Here is an 18780-nt window from a genome sequence, read left to right on the forward strand (position 1 = left end):
CGCGACCAGTTGCAAGGTGTTCCGCGGAGCCAGAGCAGCTTCCTGCACCTTCAGAGTGAACTGTTGGCCAGGGTTTTCTTAGAGGATCAGTCTTGCTCTGGCCATGACCTATGCCTTGAAGACGCGGCGGTGTGATATCATAGGTCACGGCCGCCGTGTCTCACCACCCAGCCAGCCCACCTGCCTGCATACACATATTCCAGTTCCTGCCTGCATACACAGCTTTCCTTACCCACCCACATCCACACCTGCCCCCCCCCCCCACCCGCTGCTCCATATTCGCAGCACTCCACTATGAATAACCCCCACCACTGAGGGACAGGGAGGAGGACAGCTGACCGGTAGGGGCTAATATTTGTTATTTTATTTCTCCTGTGGGGATTTATGTGGGTAGAATAAGGATTTATGGATTTATTGGGGTAACAATGTGAATAATTCATGTAAGGAGCAATAGGATTTATGTAGGGAGCAATAGGATTTATGTGGGGAGCAATGTGATTGTTTTTCTGGGTAGGCCAATGTATGTGTGGATTTTTTTTTTACTGTGACGGCCAGTGTGTGTTTTTTGGCCCTCATTCCGAGTTGTTCGCTCGCAAGGCGAATGTAGCAGAGTTACACACGCTAAGCCGCCGCCTACTGGGAGTGAATCTTAGCTTATTAAAATTGCGACCGACGTAGGCGCAATATTGCGATTACAAACGAGATAGCAGTTTCTGAGTAGCTTCAGACTTACTCTGCCTGTGCGATCAGTTCAGTGCTTTTCGTTCCTGGCTGACGTCATAAACACACCCAGCGTTCGCCCAGGCACTCCCACCGTTTCTCCGGCCACTCCTGCGCTTTTTCCGGAAACGGTAGCGTTTCCAGCCACACGCCCCTCAAACGCCGTGCATCCGCCCAGTAACACCCATTTCCTGTCAATCACAATGCGAACGTCGGAGCGATGAAAAAGCCGTGAGTAAACTTACTTTCTTCATAGTAAAGTTACTTGGCGCAGTCGCAGTGCGAACATTGCGCATGCGCACTAAGAGAATTCTCACTGCGATGCGATGAAAAACTCCGAGCGAACAACTCGGAATGAGGGCCTTTGTTTTTGTTCTGTGGGGAACTGATGGTGTGCCTTGGCAATTTTAAAATATTGTTCGGTGTGCCGCGAGTAAAAAAAGGTTGAAAATCACTGCCTTAGGGTGATGTGTGGCCCTTTTAAAAATTAAGGGGGCCTGCCACGTGTGGCCCCTGATGAAGTCTGTATGGCTGATGAGAAGCTAACAATGATTGCTTTATAGGGGGCCCAGGGTTGGACTGGCCCACAGGGGTACAGGAGAAACCACCGGTGGGCCCTACTGTCTAGGGGGGCCCGTCCCCTCCACTATGGATCAGGTTCCAGACTGTGCACTTGAATTGTACATTATACATGTTACCTTATACTGCACAGGACTATGGGGGTAATTCCAAGTTGATCGCAGCAGGAATTTTGTTAGCAGTTGGGCAAAACCATGGGGGTCATTCCGAGTTGTTCGTTCGCAAGTGGATTTTAGCAGATTTGCTCATGCTAAGCCGCCGCCTACTGGGAGTGAATCTTAGCATCTTAAAATTGCGAACGATGTATTCGCAATATTGCGAATACACACCTCGTAGCAGTTTCTGAGTAGCTCCACACTTACTCGGCATCTGCGATCATTTCACTGCTTGTCGTTCCTGGTTTGACGTCACAAACACACCCAGCGTTCGCCCAGACACTCCCCCGTTTCTCCAGCCACTCCTGCGTTTTTTCCGGAAACGGTAGCGTTTTTTCCCACACGCCCATAAAACGGCCTGTTTCCGCCCAGTAACACCCATTTCCTGTCAATCACATTACGATCGCCAGACCGATGAAAATGCCGTGAGTAAAATTCCTAAGTGCATAGCAAATTTACTTGGCGCAGTCGCAGTGCGGACATTGCGCATGCGCATTAAGCGGAAAATCGCTGCGATGCGAAGATTTTTACCGAGCGAACAACTCGGAATGACCCCCCATGTGCACTGCAGGGGAGGCAGATTTAATATGTGCAGAGAGAGTTAGATTTGGGTGTGGTGTGTTCAATCTGCAATCTAATTTGCAGTGTAAAAATAAAGCAGCCAGTATTTACCCTGCACAAAAAGAAAATAACCCACCCAAATCTAACTTTTTCTGCACATGTTATATCTGCCCCCCTGCAGTGCACATGGGCCCTCATTCCGAGTTGATCGGTCGCAAGGCGAATTTAGCAGAGTTACACACGCTAAGCCGCCGCCTACTGGGAGTGTATCTTAGCATCTTAAAATTGCGACCGATGTATTCGCAATATTGCGATCACAAACTACTTAGCAGTTTTAGAGTAGCTCCAGACTTACTCTGCCTGTGCGATCAGTTCAGTGCTTGTCGTTCCTGGTTTGACGTCACAAACACACCCAGCGTTCGCCCAACCACTCCCCCGTTTCTCCGGCCACTCCTGCGTTTTTTCCGGAAACGGTAGCGTTTTCATCCACACGCCCATAAAACGCCGTGTTTCCGCCCAGTAACACCCATTTCCTGTCAATCACATTACGTTCGCCGGAGCGATGAGAAAGCCGTGAGTAAAAATACTTTCTTCATAGCAAAGATACTTGGCGCAGTCGCAGTGCGAATATTGCGCATGCGCACTAAGCGGAATTTCACTGCGATGCGATGAAAAATACCGAGCGAACGACTCGGAATGAGGGCCATGGTTTTGCCCAACTGCTAACAAAATTCCTGCTGCGATCAACTTGGAATTACCCCCTATGGTGTATTACTCTTGTACATTATCATGCATGCATTAGTAGTATTTACTACTTATATATATATTTATCAAGGGGCGCAGCCCATGCACTCTTTGGTAGATGCTAGAATCAAGTGGGCTAAGGGACCTTTTCAGTCAGGAGGAGAAGCCACGGCACAAGGGGGAGGAGCTATGCCAGCGGGATAGTTCCTCTACTATCCACGCCATCAACTATTACCTTTAGTAATCAGGTGGCGAGCGAAGCAGAGTGAGCCACCGAGCCCGAAGCGAGCCCGTGAGGGTACTTTTCGGGTACCCTGTTCGCCCGTAGCTCCTGCCCCTGGTGACGTGTCTCCTCCACTAGGTACGTCAGAAGGTCCCTTCTCCCACTCCGATATAGAATCAACCATGCACTCTTTCATGGTTAGGCAAACCAATGTGGTGGCTGGCCACACCCCTTCAGGAAACTGGCCACACCTTTAAACATGGGCCCTTACCACTGAATTCCCCCGGTGGGCCCTTTATGCCTCAGTCCAACACTGGGGGGGACCCACCAAAAAGCCCCCATTAGGGGTATTAAGCAAAAGAGGCGCACATGCAGGTGCCTTGGGGCCTAAGCTGAGCACTGACAGTGGGGGGGGGGGATTCTGATGACACCACTGTGGAATATATTTATTAATTCATTATTTTATTAATATACTCTGTTAACTGTGGTAAGTGCAGTTTCCCTGTCATCTTCCCCATGACATGCCTGCAGCATCAGCAGCCAGCGTCCTGACACGTTTATAGCAGCAGCACCCAGCTGAGAGCAGCAGTAACCTGCATGCCCTGACACCATGGAGATATGAGGAGGAAGACAGCAGAAGGGAGGCCATGATTGGGGTGGCGAGAAGCAAGCGGCCCCATCTGACAGGAGGGGAGTGGCCAGCGGGAGGCGGGGCAGGGCATGGTAGGGGCGGGGCTGCGGGAAAACTTTGCCCGGAGTTCGCTGGAAGTTGCGGCAGTGTGACAGGAGCCCTCGGGCCGGGGCAGGGACATGGATTACCTGACCACCATCACCGGCAGAGGCGGCCGAGTCCTGCGGGGCACCGCCAACCGCCTGTGGCTGGGGATGCGGGAGGTGCACTTCCAGGACTACCTAAAGGAGGAGGCCGGGCGGGGGGAGAGCTCGCCGGACAGCCCGGACAGGGAGATGAGTCCTCTGCCCACAGGTCAGGGGGAGTCCTGCGCTCTGTGCCGGAGAGGGTGGGGAGGGTCTCCTGCAATCTGCTCCTCTCCAGCTGCTGGGGAACCACAAGTCCCAGTATACACCCCCCCCTGACTCTGGTATGCATGCTGGCTGATAGTTCCACAGCTCCTTCCGACCACATAGAGGCTGGAAAGGTATGCTGAGACTTGTAGTTCCACATCAAAGTCCTGTCTTCACATACATAGGTTGTTAGGGTATGCTGAGACTTGTAGTTCCATATTTTGATTCACAGAATCAAATTTTAAAACACGTAGTCAAGTGGCTGCTGTAAGTTCTGGAGCGCACAAAGTCCTGGTATCGCTCATAAACCATACGATATACTTCCCCTTATTTATCAATGAGTGATAAATTGCACCAGCCAATCCACTCCTAGCTGTTATGTTTCAAACCCAGCCTGTGACATGGCAGTTTGGAGCTGATTGGCTGGTGCAATTTATCACTCGCAGTGAAATTTATCACTCATTGATAAATAAGGGCAACTGGACGATGTTATGCTTTGTGACGGATCGCAACGACCATTGTACAGTGTGTACCCCAAATCCACCCAGTTCATTTGATGGGTGGACGATTGCACGGACCACGCTGTGCTGTTACATGAAGCGTGCCACAATATATTGCATCGCCATACTGTGCATAGTGTAGTGTGCACGGCGATGCTGCATATAGGTACATGGCATTGCTGGGTTTCAGCATCGTTCCGGTGTGTGCCCAGCTTTACATTCTCAACTGCTGGATAGCCCCAGGCTGTCGAGCTCTGGTCTCACTTATTAGTAATAGGTGGGCTGGATCTGAAAAGGTTGCCCCAAATTTTTTTTCAAGCCTTCTAAATTGTCATCCGTGTTTTCCATCTGGTTTGTGCAGCCGTTGGGGGCTGATCCGTTCCCTGTGCACTCTGTAACCGTCCAAGGCCGCCGCTTTGGGACCAGGAACAGCTGACTTTGTTGTAGACCTATCTCGGGTAGATGTCGCACAGGTAACCGTCTGCGATTAGGAAATGCCAAAAAAGGACACTGTCCCCACAGTGGGCCACAATACTGCGCTGCAGAGTGAGTATAACCATATCCCGTTCTACCTGTGGCTGCTTAGAAATTAGTTTTATCTATATCTCCATAGATTGTAAGCTTGCGAGCAGGGCCCTCCTACCGCTATGACTGTTTGTTATTGCCCAGTTTTGTCTTATTGTATCCAGTTGGAAAGCGCAATGGAATTTGCTGCGCTATAAAAGAAACAATAAATTATTTATATATATATATATATATATATATATATATAATATATATATACATATACACACCTTGACAAAGGGGCATGTGAGCCCCGAAACGCTGGTTACCTGTATGCTTTGATTACACTTCTTCATACATTTAAATCCTCAAGTGCCGCTGTCTTTATTTGGGAATATATATATATATATATATATATATATATATATATATATATAAATAGCGTGTAGGACCGGCACTCACCTCTCTTAAAAAGACTTGCTCCGGTGCCCTCTGGAAACAATTGATACTCCAAACTCATCTAACAAGCAGCGGCACTCAGAGATTTCAATAAGTGAAAAAATGTGAAAGTTTTTAATCCATGTTAAAACATGTTAAGGCCAACGTTTCGGGGCACACCCGCCCCTTTGTCAAGGTGAACCACAAGTGACTTGTGGTTCACCTTGACAAAGGGGCGGGTGTGCCCCGAAACGTTGGCCTTAACATGTTTTAACATGGATTAAAAACTTTCAAATTTTTTCACTTATTGAAATCTCTGAGTGCCGCTGCTTGTTAGATGAGTTTGGAGTATATATATATATATATATATATATATATATATATATATATATATATATATATATATATAACAAAGGCTTTCTACTCTGCACAATGGTCTCTGTGTGTATGTACTGAACATGTATAGGCATTTGTGATGGTATTTGGCGTGGGCCATTCCTTTACACCGTGGAATATTTACTTCCGTGGTCTCATTTGATTCTGCAGGTCTGTGGAACTAGGGCTCAGCCCCCTACATGAAGTTTTGTCCTAATATGCGGATACGCCAGTATAGTCTAAAATGCAAGAAGCATTTTCAAATGGAATGTATTTTAGAAAGGGGGAAAAAAGAAAAAAGTTAACACTTTACTGACTCTGCAATGGAAATGAGTCTATGGTACAGCCAAATCTAAGCAGAGAATCCAGCACACCCCTACGTGTAAGGAAACGTTATCTGCTGAAGGAATATGGCAGTAATTTGAGGTATAGACTATTTTCTTTGGACTAAAATGTTCTTACACATCGTTTGTTACTTATATGTTTATAAGATATAGGTTTGCTTAGATAACTGGAATGAGAGAGGTTGGAAAATTAGATGTTTGTAGCGTGCCCTACTGACAACGTTGTCCTTTTTGTTCCTCATGTTAATGGAGTGTTTGTTTATTAGGCAGCAGGACACTCTGACTTTGACACAGGAAGTGTGTGTGTGTGTGTGTGTGTGTGTACAGATAAACTTGCTTTCGTAACTTTTGGCACGATGAGCGTCCAATGGCATTTAATAGGATTTAAGGTCGCTTGATAAGTTAAATGATCTCCATTGTGTTGTAGGCCATATGGTTTATGTGCTCAGTACTTGAAGACAGGTATTAAAGGGGTTCTTATTAAATTGTCTTTCACATGGATAGTCCAAAAATGAATCTTAAGGCGCATACACACTAGGCGATATTGTAAATAATATTGTACGTGTTTACCCTCCTGAGCAATATCGTTTACAATATCACCCGGTGTATATGCTACAAGCGATGGCCGCGACCCCCGCTCTCGGCTGTACATGCTGCTCAATCTGACTATATATCTCCAGAAGCGGCATGTATGGGCCGGCCGCAGCATGACGTCACGATATCGCACGTGTGTATGCACTATATTGGTGGCCTGGGAGGGTAGGGAAAACACTAGACGATATCACTGTACCCACCTTTAAAGAGGTGACCTGTAAACACAATCAGAGTTTGTGACAACGTTTCGTCATTGCCTGCAGTGTTCACCAGCATTAATGCTCTGTACTTTGCGAGCTTACAAAGATGCCTTGAACGGTCTCAAAAAGCGAGGATGCAGTACAAAGACTTGCATTTGCTTTAAACTCTGTTTATCAACAATTCATGTATACATGTCCGAAGACTCGTGGAGAGAGCTAAAATGGAGAGAGATAAAGGGGTAGATGTATTGGAATACTTGCTTCGGCCATTGTGTAAGGAACCACTTCACCTCCGGATCGCGGTGAAGCGGTTCCACATAACGCCAACATGTATTAAAAACATGTTTTCCGAAGAGGGAGAGAGATAAAGTACCTGTGTGTTTAAGTACACTCTGCCTCTCTCGGGTGTCTCTGCTCTCGCTGACCGGCGCTGCATATTGTCTGCGCATGCACCAGTCAGAGGTCCCCCAGTGGCCCCTGCGGTATTTGTAGATTACCCCCCCCCCCAAAAAAAAACACAAAAAACCCCAAACTTTATTGTATGTATGCATATCGCCCCTGTCGCTATGTTCACACCGCCGCTGTCGTACATGGTAGAGAAGCAGTATCCGTGCACATAACATACGATGATACCACTTCTCCCCCCTACCGAAGCATGAAACATTTACTCCAAAGAACCAACCAATAAGCTCCTGTCATTTTTCAAACACAACCTGGCAGTTAGAGGCTGATACTGGTACTTTATCTCTCTCCAATGAGACCTGGGTTACAGCTCGCTGTGAAAAGATTGCTGCACAATAACCCAGATCCAGTGACTCGGGAATTCAGCCTGGCTAGCGAGCAGGGTTGGTCCATGTTCCCATTAACACCCTATGGAGAGCCAGCTCACCGGTGCCAGAAGAGAACCCCCGGCAATAACCTGTGAATGGCTTTCAAGCCACTGTATAAGTGTAACTGAGTGCAATTGTCTTCTCTTCTCTTCCTTCTTTTTTGTTTTTTTTTCTTCCGTCAATATTTACTCTAGAGTTTGCCAAACTCCTTCCTCAAGGCTTCTTAACAGGCTACATTTTAAGGATGTAAATGCTTGTGCACAGATAGTATAATCAAACTGATTAAGTAACCTGTGCTTAAGCATGGATTGTCTTAAAACCTGGACTATTAGGCTGCCTTGAGGACCAAGTTTGGGAACCACTGATTGATTACCCTTTTTTTTTTGGTAGAACAAAAAGTTTGATGATGATAAAAACAAATACCCAGAGCATCCCACACATCCTCTGTTAAGGGCCCCATACACTTATATGACATGACGGTCCGTCATGTCATATAAGATTTCATCCAACCTCCCGGCAGCCTCCCCGTTGTTAAGATAGTATTAGATATATCGTATTCAGGTTTTTTTTGCATACGATGTATCTTTTACTATCCTATCTATTTACTGCGGGATCCGACATATAACGAGTGCAGCATTCGTGATATGTCGGATCTAGGGGGTTCCGAGCCAATGCTCACGGGAACGCGCATCGGATCGGCTTTTCAAGCATCCCAATAATGCCCGATTTCACTCAATATATCGGGCCGAATGCCCGAATTGGGCTGAAATCGGGCAAAATCGGCCTAGTGTATGGGGCCCTTTACAGAAACCTAAAATGTGTTTGTACAGTATAATATAGATCTCTGTTGCATGTAGTACACAGATCACAATTATTTAACGTGTGTTCCAGGTGTCGGTATAGAAATATGTTTAAATTTTCTACTGCTGACTTTTGTAATTATTTGTATTGAGCGGGTGTGGTATGCGTGGACCGCCGGTCAGCATACCGACGCCGGGATCCCGGCAGCGGAATCCCGGTGGGGGGTTAGCGGGTGCAGCAAGCCCCTTGCGGGCTCGGTGGCAACAGGGGTTCTATTCTTACTCTATGGGTGTTGTGGACATCCACGAGTGGGAATAGTCCCTGTTGGTCGGATTGTGAGGGGGCGGGATGTAGGGGGAGGTTAAGTGACCGTCGGTCACATAACTACATCCCGTATTGAGCTCCTGAAGTTTCAGAACTATTTTCTTCTGGTCACACTGCACTACGTAAGCCCTTTTATCAGAAAACCTCTGATTTGGAGTATAAAGCCCCCATACATCAGCAATCGGCCAAAAAAACTATTTGTAGATTCTGCGATTGTTTTTCCCAGATTTAAAGATTCTCCAATCCACCAATCTGTGCACATACATTACAGATATTTTTCAGTGATTTGCAGATCATTTTCAGCAAATACAGATCTGTGAATCTGGAAAGGCTCATCAGTTTACTAGAAACAGTCTGCAAATCTGCTGATTGTTACCAGACACTAGCGATCGACAGCCCCAATTGAAATGTGAAATCCAACAAACTGATTTAACAACAATCGATTTTTTTGGTTTTGTTCTGAATCCGTGATCTGTGAACCCATACATCGCAGATTTATTGGCACAATCATTTGCAAAATGGCAAAAAAAAATGTTGACTGCAATGTGTAAAAAATAAATTAAATAAAAAAAAGGGGGGTGCCTGCCGTAATGTGTAAAATGGGGGCTCTGCCTGGCGTGCTGTGTAAAATGGGGGCTCTGCCTGGCGTGCTGTGTAAAAGAGGGCTCTGCCTGGCGTGCTGTGTAAAAGGGAGCTCTGCCTGGCGTGCTGTGTAAAAGGGAGCTCTGCCTGGCGTGCTGTGTAAAAGGGGGCTCTGCCTGGCGTGCTGTGTAAAAGGGGGCTCTGCCTGGCGTGCTGTGTAAAAGGGGGCTCTGCCTGGCGTGCTGTGTAAAAGGGGGCTCTGCCTGGCGTGCTGTGTAAAAGGGGGACTCTACCTGCCGTAATGTGTAAAAGGGGGACTACCTGCCGTAATGTGTAAAAGGGGGACTCTGCCTGCCGTGCTGTGTAAAAGGGGGTTCTACCTAACGTGCTGTGCTGTGCTGTGTAAAAGGGGACTTTGCCTTCCGTAATGTGTAAAAGGGAGCTCTACCTGCTGTACTCTGTAAAAGGGGGCTCTGTGGCCACGCCGCTTCCCCATGAAGCCATGCCCCTATATATCTTTAGTCACAATACCGACGGCGGGATCCCGGCTGCTAGATGGACAGTGGGGGGGGGGGGGGGGGGGGTTGCGAGCCTAACGGAGCCCCTTGCGGGCTCATTGTGATCACCACAGGTTTTATTCACACTCTGTGGGTGTCGTGGACGTCCCTGGTGGTCAGTATGCCGACCATCGGGATTTTCAGATGCTGGGATCCCGGCGTCTGTAATCGCCGGTCACATAAACGTATCTCTTTGTTACAATTAGTACAGATTACAGCAAGAAGATACTAGGGTGTCTATTCATGAAGCAGTGAAAAGAGTGGAGAAGTGAGCCAGTGGAGAAGTTGCCCATGGCAATCAGTCAGCATTGACGTATCACTTATAATTTGCATACTATAAAATTATACAGAGCAGCTGATTGGTTGACATGGGCAACTTCTCCACTGGCTCACGTTTCCAGTCTTTTCACTGCTTCATGAATAGTCCCCTTGGTTACATACATTTCTGATCAAATGTGCCTTTGGTGGAGTGGAAAAAGTTGCTATCAATAGCCAACTGTAAGGGGTAAATTTACTAAAGCTTCTAAAACAGAATTTGTGATGTTGCCAATAGCAACCAATCAGATTCTGTGTATCTTTGTCTGTCATTTCTCTATTGGCTTTTAGAAAAAGATACACAGAATCTGATTGGTTGCTATGGGCAACATCACCAATTCTCTGTTTTAGAAACTTTTGTAAATTTACCCCTGAGAGTCTGAGGTTTACCTTAAAACTAATTACCATTTATTTTTTTTTTTTTTTTATTATTTTATTTTTTTTTTTTATTTATTTTTTTATATTTTTTTTTTTATTTTTTTTTTTTTTTTTTATAAGAAAACGAGATTGTCTGTTTGGGGTTTATTTATTTTGGACTGTACTTGTACGATGAGTTTTGGTAACATAGATCATAAACAGTCACTACAGTTTGGAGATAAGGAGTTTAAACAATAAATAAATTATATATATATATATATATATATATACAGTAATATGGGGTTGATCCTATTACCCGCAAAGGGTGCGATGTGCTGTTGCCGCGGCATTTAAATGCCGGTGTTGGCGCCGGATCTCTCACCCTTTACAGCCTGTTTTTGGGCTGATTCCGCACCAAAGTGCTCGGCGCTCTATGGGGCAGCAAGCATTTTTGTGCGAATTCGGGCCGCTGTAAAATTCGCACCCGCAAAATCATCGCGGCTAATAGGGTCAACATCCCCCCCCCTCCCCATATGTGTTACTGGAACAGGTACCAGGCACGGTCTCCAGTGACGCATTGCAACGTAAATGTCCGTAAATAACACGCAAGTCCAGAATATGTGCAGATAGATTTATTATGCCACAAGTAGATGTTTGTTGATCTTTCTTTCTACTAGGAAAGAACTGCTCCTCTCTCTACAATGGAGGCATCTGTATGTATGATAAATTCCTCTGTAAAGTCTGGTGCTAACAAACACTTTTAATACCTGAAAAGCTTATTCCTATTCAGGATTCTAATGTACCATAAGGCTACGGCCACACATAGTGGCCAAGCGGGTTCCGTTCAGCAGGGCCCGCTTGGCCGCAAGAAGACTGCGCATGGGTGCCTATGCAGGCGCCCACACATGTGCGGCAGTCCCGCCACCACCGGATCCAACCTTAGCATGCTGCAGTTGAGCCGGATGGCAGGACGGCGGGATTTCAATGTGAACACATACATTTCAATGTGCCGCACTGTGTGCTATTGAAATCTTGTGTGTCACTGGCCAGATCCTGTTCAGCGGGATCCCACAGAACAGGATCCATGTGAACACAAAACGTCCATCCCGGCCAAGCGGGTCCTGTTCAGCGGGACCCGTTTGACCGCTTTGTGTGGCCGTAGCCTAAGTAAGGTCAGTAAAAGTGAAGATATAAACCTCCCATAATATTCTGCGATTGCTGAAAAGGCTCTAACTTGTCAGTAGTGTACATATTAACGGGGACATTTACTAAGCAGTGATAAAAGTGGAGACAACCAATCAGCTGCTCTGAATATGTTTATAGTATGCACATTATAAATGTTACGTCAATGCTGATTGGTTGCTATGGGCAACTTTTCCACTGGCTCACTTCTCCACTTTTATCACTGCTTAGTACATGTCCCCCTTAGTTGGCCTCTGCCTTAGTTGTGCCTGAAGGATGTGATCATTTTTATTCCTGTACACACTGATATATTGCCAGTACCATCGAATGGTCGATATATCTGTATGTCGTCAGCGGTTGTGTACACCCAGTATCTGTGAACAACGTCATTTATAGACGTATCAGGTCAGCCCTGCAGCACAGCCAATGGTGATATATCTTGCAGATATATCTGCATGTCTGGCTGTTTCTACAGGCAATGCGCCGACGCCCATACACTGGCTGTAGAGACTGACATCATCACTGGACCGGCAAATTCAAATGCCCGCCCAGTTGTTACATCTGCACAGACCTTTCGAGCGGCGATTGGTTAGTGTGTATGCATAGCAAATTGTCTGCTGTGTCGGCACAACAGGCATTCGGCGGATATGTCTGTGTAGTATGTACCCAGCCTATTACTGCTTGTACCATCAGGGCTATGAATGATGACATTGTTAATGTAGGCAGGAGCATAGTGGGGCCGATTCAGTTGAGACGCATGACACCTGCTGGCCGTCTGAAGGAATGGGCGTCTATCAGAGCTATTCAATTGTTGCTCCAAAAGATGCCCATTAGCCGCAGCAGACACACTTTTTCGCGCTCACTCCGGAGGTGTGAGGAATTTTTTTTTTTTTTTTTACTTCGGTAGTTTGGGCGCCCAAACCCGGACTTTGGACACCCATTTTAGACGGGTTTAGCCGCTTTGCGTCGTTAACTAGCATTTTGCGTGTGATCTGAGCAACAATTGAATAGCTCCGATAGACGCCCAGCAGGGGGCACAAAAACAACTGAATCTGCTCCATTATTTACCGAACAAGGTTTATCAGATTTAAGTGATAAGTTGGGTTGTGTTTTCTCCTCCCTGGCTGATATTCTTTATACGTGACCTTACCTATTTCTCTTATGGTCTTATGTGGTTCCTGCCATTTGGCCAAACAATTCCTACCATGTGATCTGCAATAAGCACTCTGTCCATAGGTGTAAAGGTTCACACTAAGGCGTTATACTTCTACAGCCCATGTTAGGCCTGCACCAGGTGCACTCTCACGGTCAGCATGACTTCTGCAATCCTTCTCATGCAGCTGATACACATGCTCTGTAAGGACTGGGTGGCCTTTTCCATTTTTCTTTTGCAGTGCCCCGCCTCCATTTTTTGGATTGACGACATGCAGCCTCCCCGAAAATGCAGCTAACGCAAAATTCCCTGGTGCCGCCCGCCCTGTGAATGCGGCGGTTGCAGTTAATGCAGCCCAATCGCATTAACTGCTCGCGCAGGACGGGCCCTGCGTGATGCGACCCGAATCAGGTCCCAAGTTTGGAACCATTATTCTAAAGATCTTTTCAGTGCAACAAACCACAACCTGGTGGTACTTCCCTAATGTCAAGCAGTACATATGGTATCTGATAATCCCAGTAAAAACGACGACCTTCCTGGAATGGGGTGGCCAGCACCCAGGTCCTGAGCCTACTGGATTTCTATTTTTAATTCCATTCCACCACATATCGCCCTATTCACATAGCTCAGTGTTACCAGAATTCACATGAGGTTGCTTTTGCAGAATTAGAGGGCACTGTGGCCTCTTCACAAGCAGGTCTGCTGTATTAGGGCACCGGTGGCTATCCCATCTGTGCTGAATAGTAGTCTGGGGTCTCGGGTTCCAGTCCACGACAAGCCGTTCCACAATCTATTGTCCTGTCAGAATCTCTGGTCCTTGGCATCCACAAAGTTCATATCAAAATGTTGTTCTCCATCTTTTACACCCAAATTCCCTTTACACCCCAAATTACTTTTTGAAAATCCAAGTAAATCGAGGTCTGATTATTTTTGTAGTGCCTGTTCCAATCTTGTTTTACCTTAACGGTAATTGCTGCTTTTGATCTACTCTCTAGGCTATGGACCCTATTCAGCACGGATTGTAGATTCTGCTAAAAAGCAGAATCTGCAGTCCCTTCTGTAGCATGCTGGGTGCCGCCCAGCTGGCATTGTGCAGTCTAGATTATGAATGTTGTCAAGGCATACCAAAGCCATACAGGATGTAGTAAAAAGGTTAACCATCCATATTGCCGACACCACTAATATCAATATTTGGATTAGGCAGCTGGTGGAGGATTGGGGTTAGGCTGCTGTGGGGGAGGTTAGGGTTAGGCACTAGAAGGAGAGGTAGGGATAGGGGAGAACTACGTCCTGGGCCACTGCAGCATTGGAGATCTGACCTGGAAGTGACAGTCACATGACTACTGGAGCCGATGCAACCCCTAGGAAAGGTAAGTGACCACTGGCCCATCAGGACGAAGCGTTGACATTCTAACAGTCTACATTATGATTGTCCAAACGGCCAACGACGGCATGATGAATGTCAGCATTATGGGGGGAATTCAAATGTTTGAAAAGTCGGTTGGGTGTCTGTTTTTTCCTGTCTATTAGATAGGAAAAAACAGACACCCAACTGACTTTTCAAACATTTGAATCTCCCCCTATGAGTGTCGTTTCATGCCCAACTCACCCATACTTACCATCTGTTATATTCTTCCCAGTCTTGCTATTGTATACACTGTATATAATTATTAGATGTGATATGTAAGCCACGACAATACAAAAACAGGAGACCCCCTGTTGTGGCTGAGCCAATGCCCAGACTTTAATCTTATTAGCAATCTGTGAAGTGATTTCAAAAATAGCTGTAAACGTTAATAAATCTATTTAGATTCAGTGACGTTGGAAAATTTGTTCAATCTGGTAATGTGGCTTAAACTTAATTTTACATATTCCCCCCCCCCCCCATGCAAATGAAGCATCACTTCTGCATAAAATACAAATTATGACTTTTAATACTTTTTTATTTAGCACCCTCCTAATTCTTGTGCGCTCTGTTACTTCCTGCAAAGAGCTATATTTTCAAGGCCAAATATAGTTGTTCTTTCATAAGTGAGTAGGTGGCATGACTGTGGGATATGTAGTAAGCAGATGGCTGTAGATTGCGAGGAAGGAGCCTGCATGAAGAGATCCATCCTGTTTGTTTTCTGTCAGCTCTGCAGGCCAGTGGTACTGAGGGAACATAGATTAGAGGCGCTGGAAGTGGTATCTTGGCTTGTCTAACATTTAGAACGTGGCGTTTCTTTGTCAACCAGAATGCAAGTCAATATGGATCTGTTCACTTTCGTTAACCCTTCCTGGTTCCATTCACCTACAGAGGTACCAAAAGGTAAGCCTGAGTGACCCATATAGAATTCTTTCAATAAAAGCTCAGATATTATTGTATTGGTAAACGTTTATACATTTTTCGAAACCGCTATTTGCTTTATTTTTTTATTTTTTTTGCTTCTCAAATACGTTTTTACGATTGTTTCACGTCATCAGTGGAAGTTACTGATATTAAACTCTAAATCCAGCTTTTGATGGATGCTTTGATCAAATATACCCCTCCACCCCACATAGGGCCTTAATTAATATTTGTACGCAATGGCCAATTTGTAACGTAAGTGGGTAATTATCGGCAGGCTCCGCTTGTGCCGCGTTTGCAGTGTGCATGCGCAAAGGCGCGGCTGCGTTGTCGCTCGCAAAGTGATTGACAGGAAGTGTCCGTTTGGAGTTGTTAATGCAGAGTTTATGTGGAGTGGTTGGAAAAACATGTCATGGCTTTTTACGGTGGTGTATCTGCTGGCGGCTTGGAGCTCTTACATACAACAACACGGCGTCTGAGACGCTTCTGCTGTGTTCAGTCTGCATAGCCATAGACCAGTGATGGCTAACTTTGACACTCCAGCTGTTGTTGAACTGCACATCCCAGCTTGCCCTGCATCAGTTTTAGCATGGCCAAATAACAAAACTGTAGCAGGGCATGCTGGGATATGTAGTTCAACAACAGTTGGAGTGTCAAGGTTAGCCATCACTGCCATAGACCAACCCTTAGCTCCTATGTTCCTCGTTTTTGCATATATAACCCACCCAAATCTAAATCTCTCTGCACATGTTACATCTGCCCCACCTGCAGTGCAGCATGGTTTTGCTCATTAGTGGGCTTTTTGGGTTTGCCCATAATGCGAATGGCCCCTTCTGTTGGCTGAAGCAGAGTGTGCCTCCCTCTAGGTGGTTATAGTAGGTTTTTGGAACCATGTAACTGTGGAGGTGATTCAGACCTGATCGCTGGGCTGCCAACTTTGCTGTCCTGCGTTCAGATAGTCGTCTCCATCAGGGGGAGTGTAAATTCGCTGTGCAAGTGTGCGATGCTATGTGTACGCCGAGCTGCTAAAATCCACTTTGTGCAGTCTCTGCGTAGCCCAGGACTTAAGGGGCATACACACTGGCCGATTTCTGCATAAAAAATAAACGATAACGACATTTACGTCATTATCGTTTATTTTTAGCTTGAAATCGGCCAGTGTGTATGGGGGTCAGATTGATGATGCGCGCTCCCACGCGTCGCTCAGCGTTCATCAATATTGAGCTGACATGCAGCTCAACCCGTCAGGAATGGTGGGGATGACGTTACTGAACATTATCGTAGAATGATAACGTTCAATGGGGGTCATTCCGACCCGATCGCTCGCTGCAATTTGTTGCAGCGCAGCGATCGGGTCGGAACTGCGCATGTGCCGGCGCTGCAGTGTGCCGGCGCATGTCAGCTCTCGTTACCTAGCTATCGCCTCTGAGACAGAGGCGGTCGCTAGGCGTGAGGGGGCTGAACGGCAGCGTTAAGTCACCATTTAGGGGGAGCGGTCCGGCCAACAAAGGCGTGGCCGGACCGTTGGGGGGTGGGTCGCGGCGGCTGCGTGACGTCTCACGCAGCCGCTGCGGCCAGCGCGAGCGACGAGAAACTCCCGGCCAGCCGCAGGAGCTGCGCTGGCCGGGAGTTATTCCTCAAATACAAAGGCATCGCTTCTGTGCGATGCTTTTGTATTTGTGCGGGGGGAGCCGGAACTGACATGCGGGGCGGACTAGCCCTGTGCTGGGCGTCCCCGTGCATGTCTGAGTTAACGATCGTAGCTGTGCTAAATTTAGCATAGCTACGATCAACTCGGAATGACCCCCAATGTGTATGCATTATATAGTTGAACGCTATATTCTTCAACGATCTAGTCATCCATCGCCACCGTTCCGCCATCGGGTAGTGTGTTCCCGCCTTTACTCCTACAGCGTGATTACAACAGGCTGATCGGGGCGCGGAGCTGATGTCAGACACCCTCCCTGAAAACGCTTGGGCACACCTGCGTTTTTCCAGACACTCCCAATAAACGGTCAGTTACCATCCACAAATGGCTTCCTCCTGTCAATCACCTTGCGAACGCCCATGCGATTGGATTTTTCACACCATTCCGTTGCTGACCGGTGATGCCTGTTGTCATTGTCCGATGCGGTGCATGCGCAGTTAATACCTGATCGCCTGCTGTGCGAAAACCCACAGCAGCCATCGGGTCTGAATCGCCCCCTGTGTTTCTGACTTAGTGTGACACTTGTTTTAAACTTCTTTTTCTTCCTTTTGTATGTTGCTGATATTGTTTTGTTGCCTTTCTTCATATAACTGTTTTTGTTTTTCCTTTGTATTGCCCCTGATGCAACATGGCGTCTTTGCGATCTCTGTCACAAGTTCATTTCATTATCTTATCCCAGAAGCTTGTGCTCATTCTTTTACTTAGCATTGCTATTTCATACCATGGAGGTTTGTGATCAATTTTCTGGCGAGAGGTCTGTCTGTGTGGAGTTTGTATGTTCCCCACAGTTTTGTGTAGTTTTTCTCTGGGTTCTCCGGCTTCCTCTCTGATGCGAATGATAGATATTCTGTGTACGGTGCTGTGAAGGGGTGATGATACAGATGTGTACTCATACACTTACCTGCTTTCTCCTATAGGGTGTCAGACTCCTGGCACGATTCCGATGCTTCGCTATGGGAAGCGATCCTTGAAATTTTGTAGTTTTTCCTGAATTTAGCATCTTATTTGCATTATAGCCGTATACAAAGTCGATTCCAGCGCCCCAAGCAATTAGGACTAGTATTTTTGCCACAAAGCAATCTGTATAATGTCGTAGATTAAGTATAACGCTGAATGGTGCGTCTCCCTCGTATCGTCCTCTGCACTCTTCTTAGTACCCAGATTAGTGTCTGAGTCACAGACAGGAGCTGCATGCTGTGCATGCAGTAGTAAGGGGTAGAAGATGTGCGAAGCCTTGGAGAGTGATAAAGTTGCAGCCAATCCGCTTCTTAGTTCCATGTTACAGACTGTGTTTGAATAATGCCAGTTAGGAGCTGATTGGTTGGTAGTCTATCTCTCCACGTTATCATTCTCCAGGACTTGGTACATCTGCCACCTGGGCATTGTACTTTTGTCACATGTGCAAATGAGAAACCTATATTGTGAAAAACATGTGCACTGATACCGCTTCTCCACAATGTAGAGGAGATGTGCGTGAAGAGACAAGTCATTATCAGCACTGCTATCTGTAACATAGCACATTGATGTGTAGGGCATTGTATGAACGGTCAATGCCTCTGACCTTTTCGACAGCTACAGCTATCTATTTCGACAGCTGCAGGTGTCGTTGCCTTGCGCACAGTACTGTCCCAGTCTTCACAAAACCAATAAAGTTGTTTTGTTTTTTCTCCCCTGATCCGGGTGCT

General features: G+C 46.5%; 1 protein-coding gene across 6 annotated transcripts in view; it reads left to right on the plus strand.

Annotated features, from left to right (window-relative positions):
* The window catches only part of OXR1 (oxidation resistance 1), an 864461-nt gene that overhangs the window by 668638 nt on the left and 177043 nt on the right, over positions 1-18780 (plus strand). For 2 of the 6 annotated variants that reach the window (XM_063924311.1, XM_063924317.1), the window contains exon 1: positions 3728-3967. The exons of 2 other annotated variants lie outside the window; for them this stretch is intronic. In XM_063924311.1, coding sequence (XP_063780381.1) covers positions 3793-3967 — 175 coding nt within the window. In that variant the 5' untranslated portion in view covers positions 3728-3792. Of the gene's footprint in view, positions 1-3727; positions 3968-4984; positions 5052-15293; positions 15370-18780 lie in introns of those variants that run through there. 2 more of the 6 variants (XM_063924315.1, XM_063924314.1) reach the window with 2 other exon arrangements.

This window comes from Pseudophryne corroboree, chromosome 5, assembly GCF_028390025.1.
Source record: "Pseudophryne corroboree isolate aPseCor3 chromosome 5, aPseCor3.hap2, whole genome shotgun sequence".
Lineage (NCBI taxonomy): Eukaryota > Metazoa > Chordata > Amphibia > Anura > Myobatrachidae > Pseudophryne > Pseudophryne corroboree.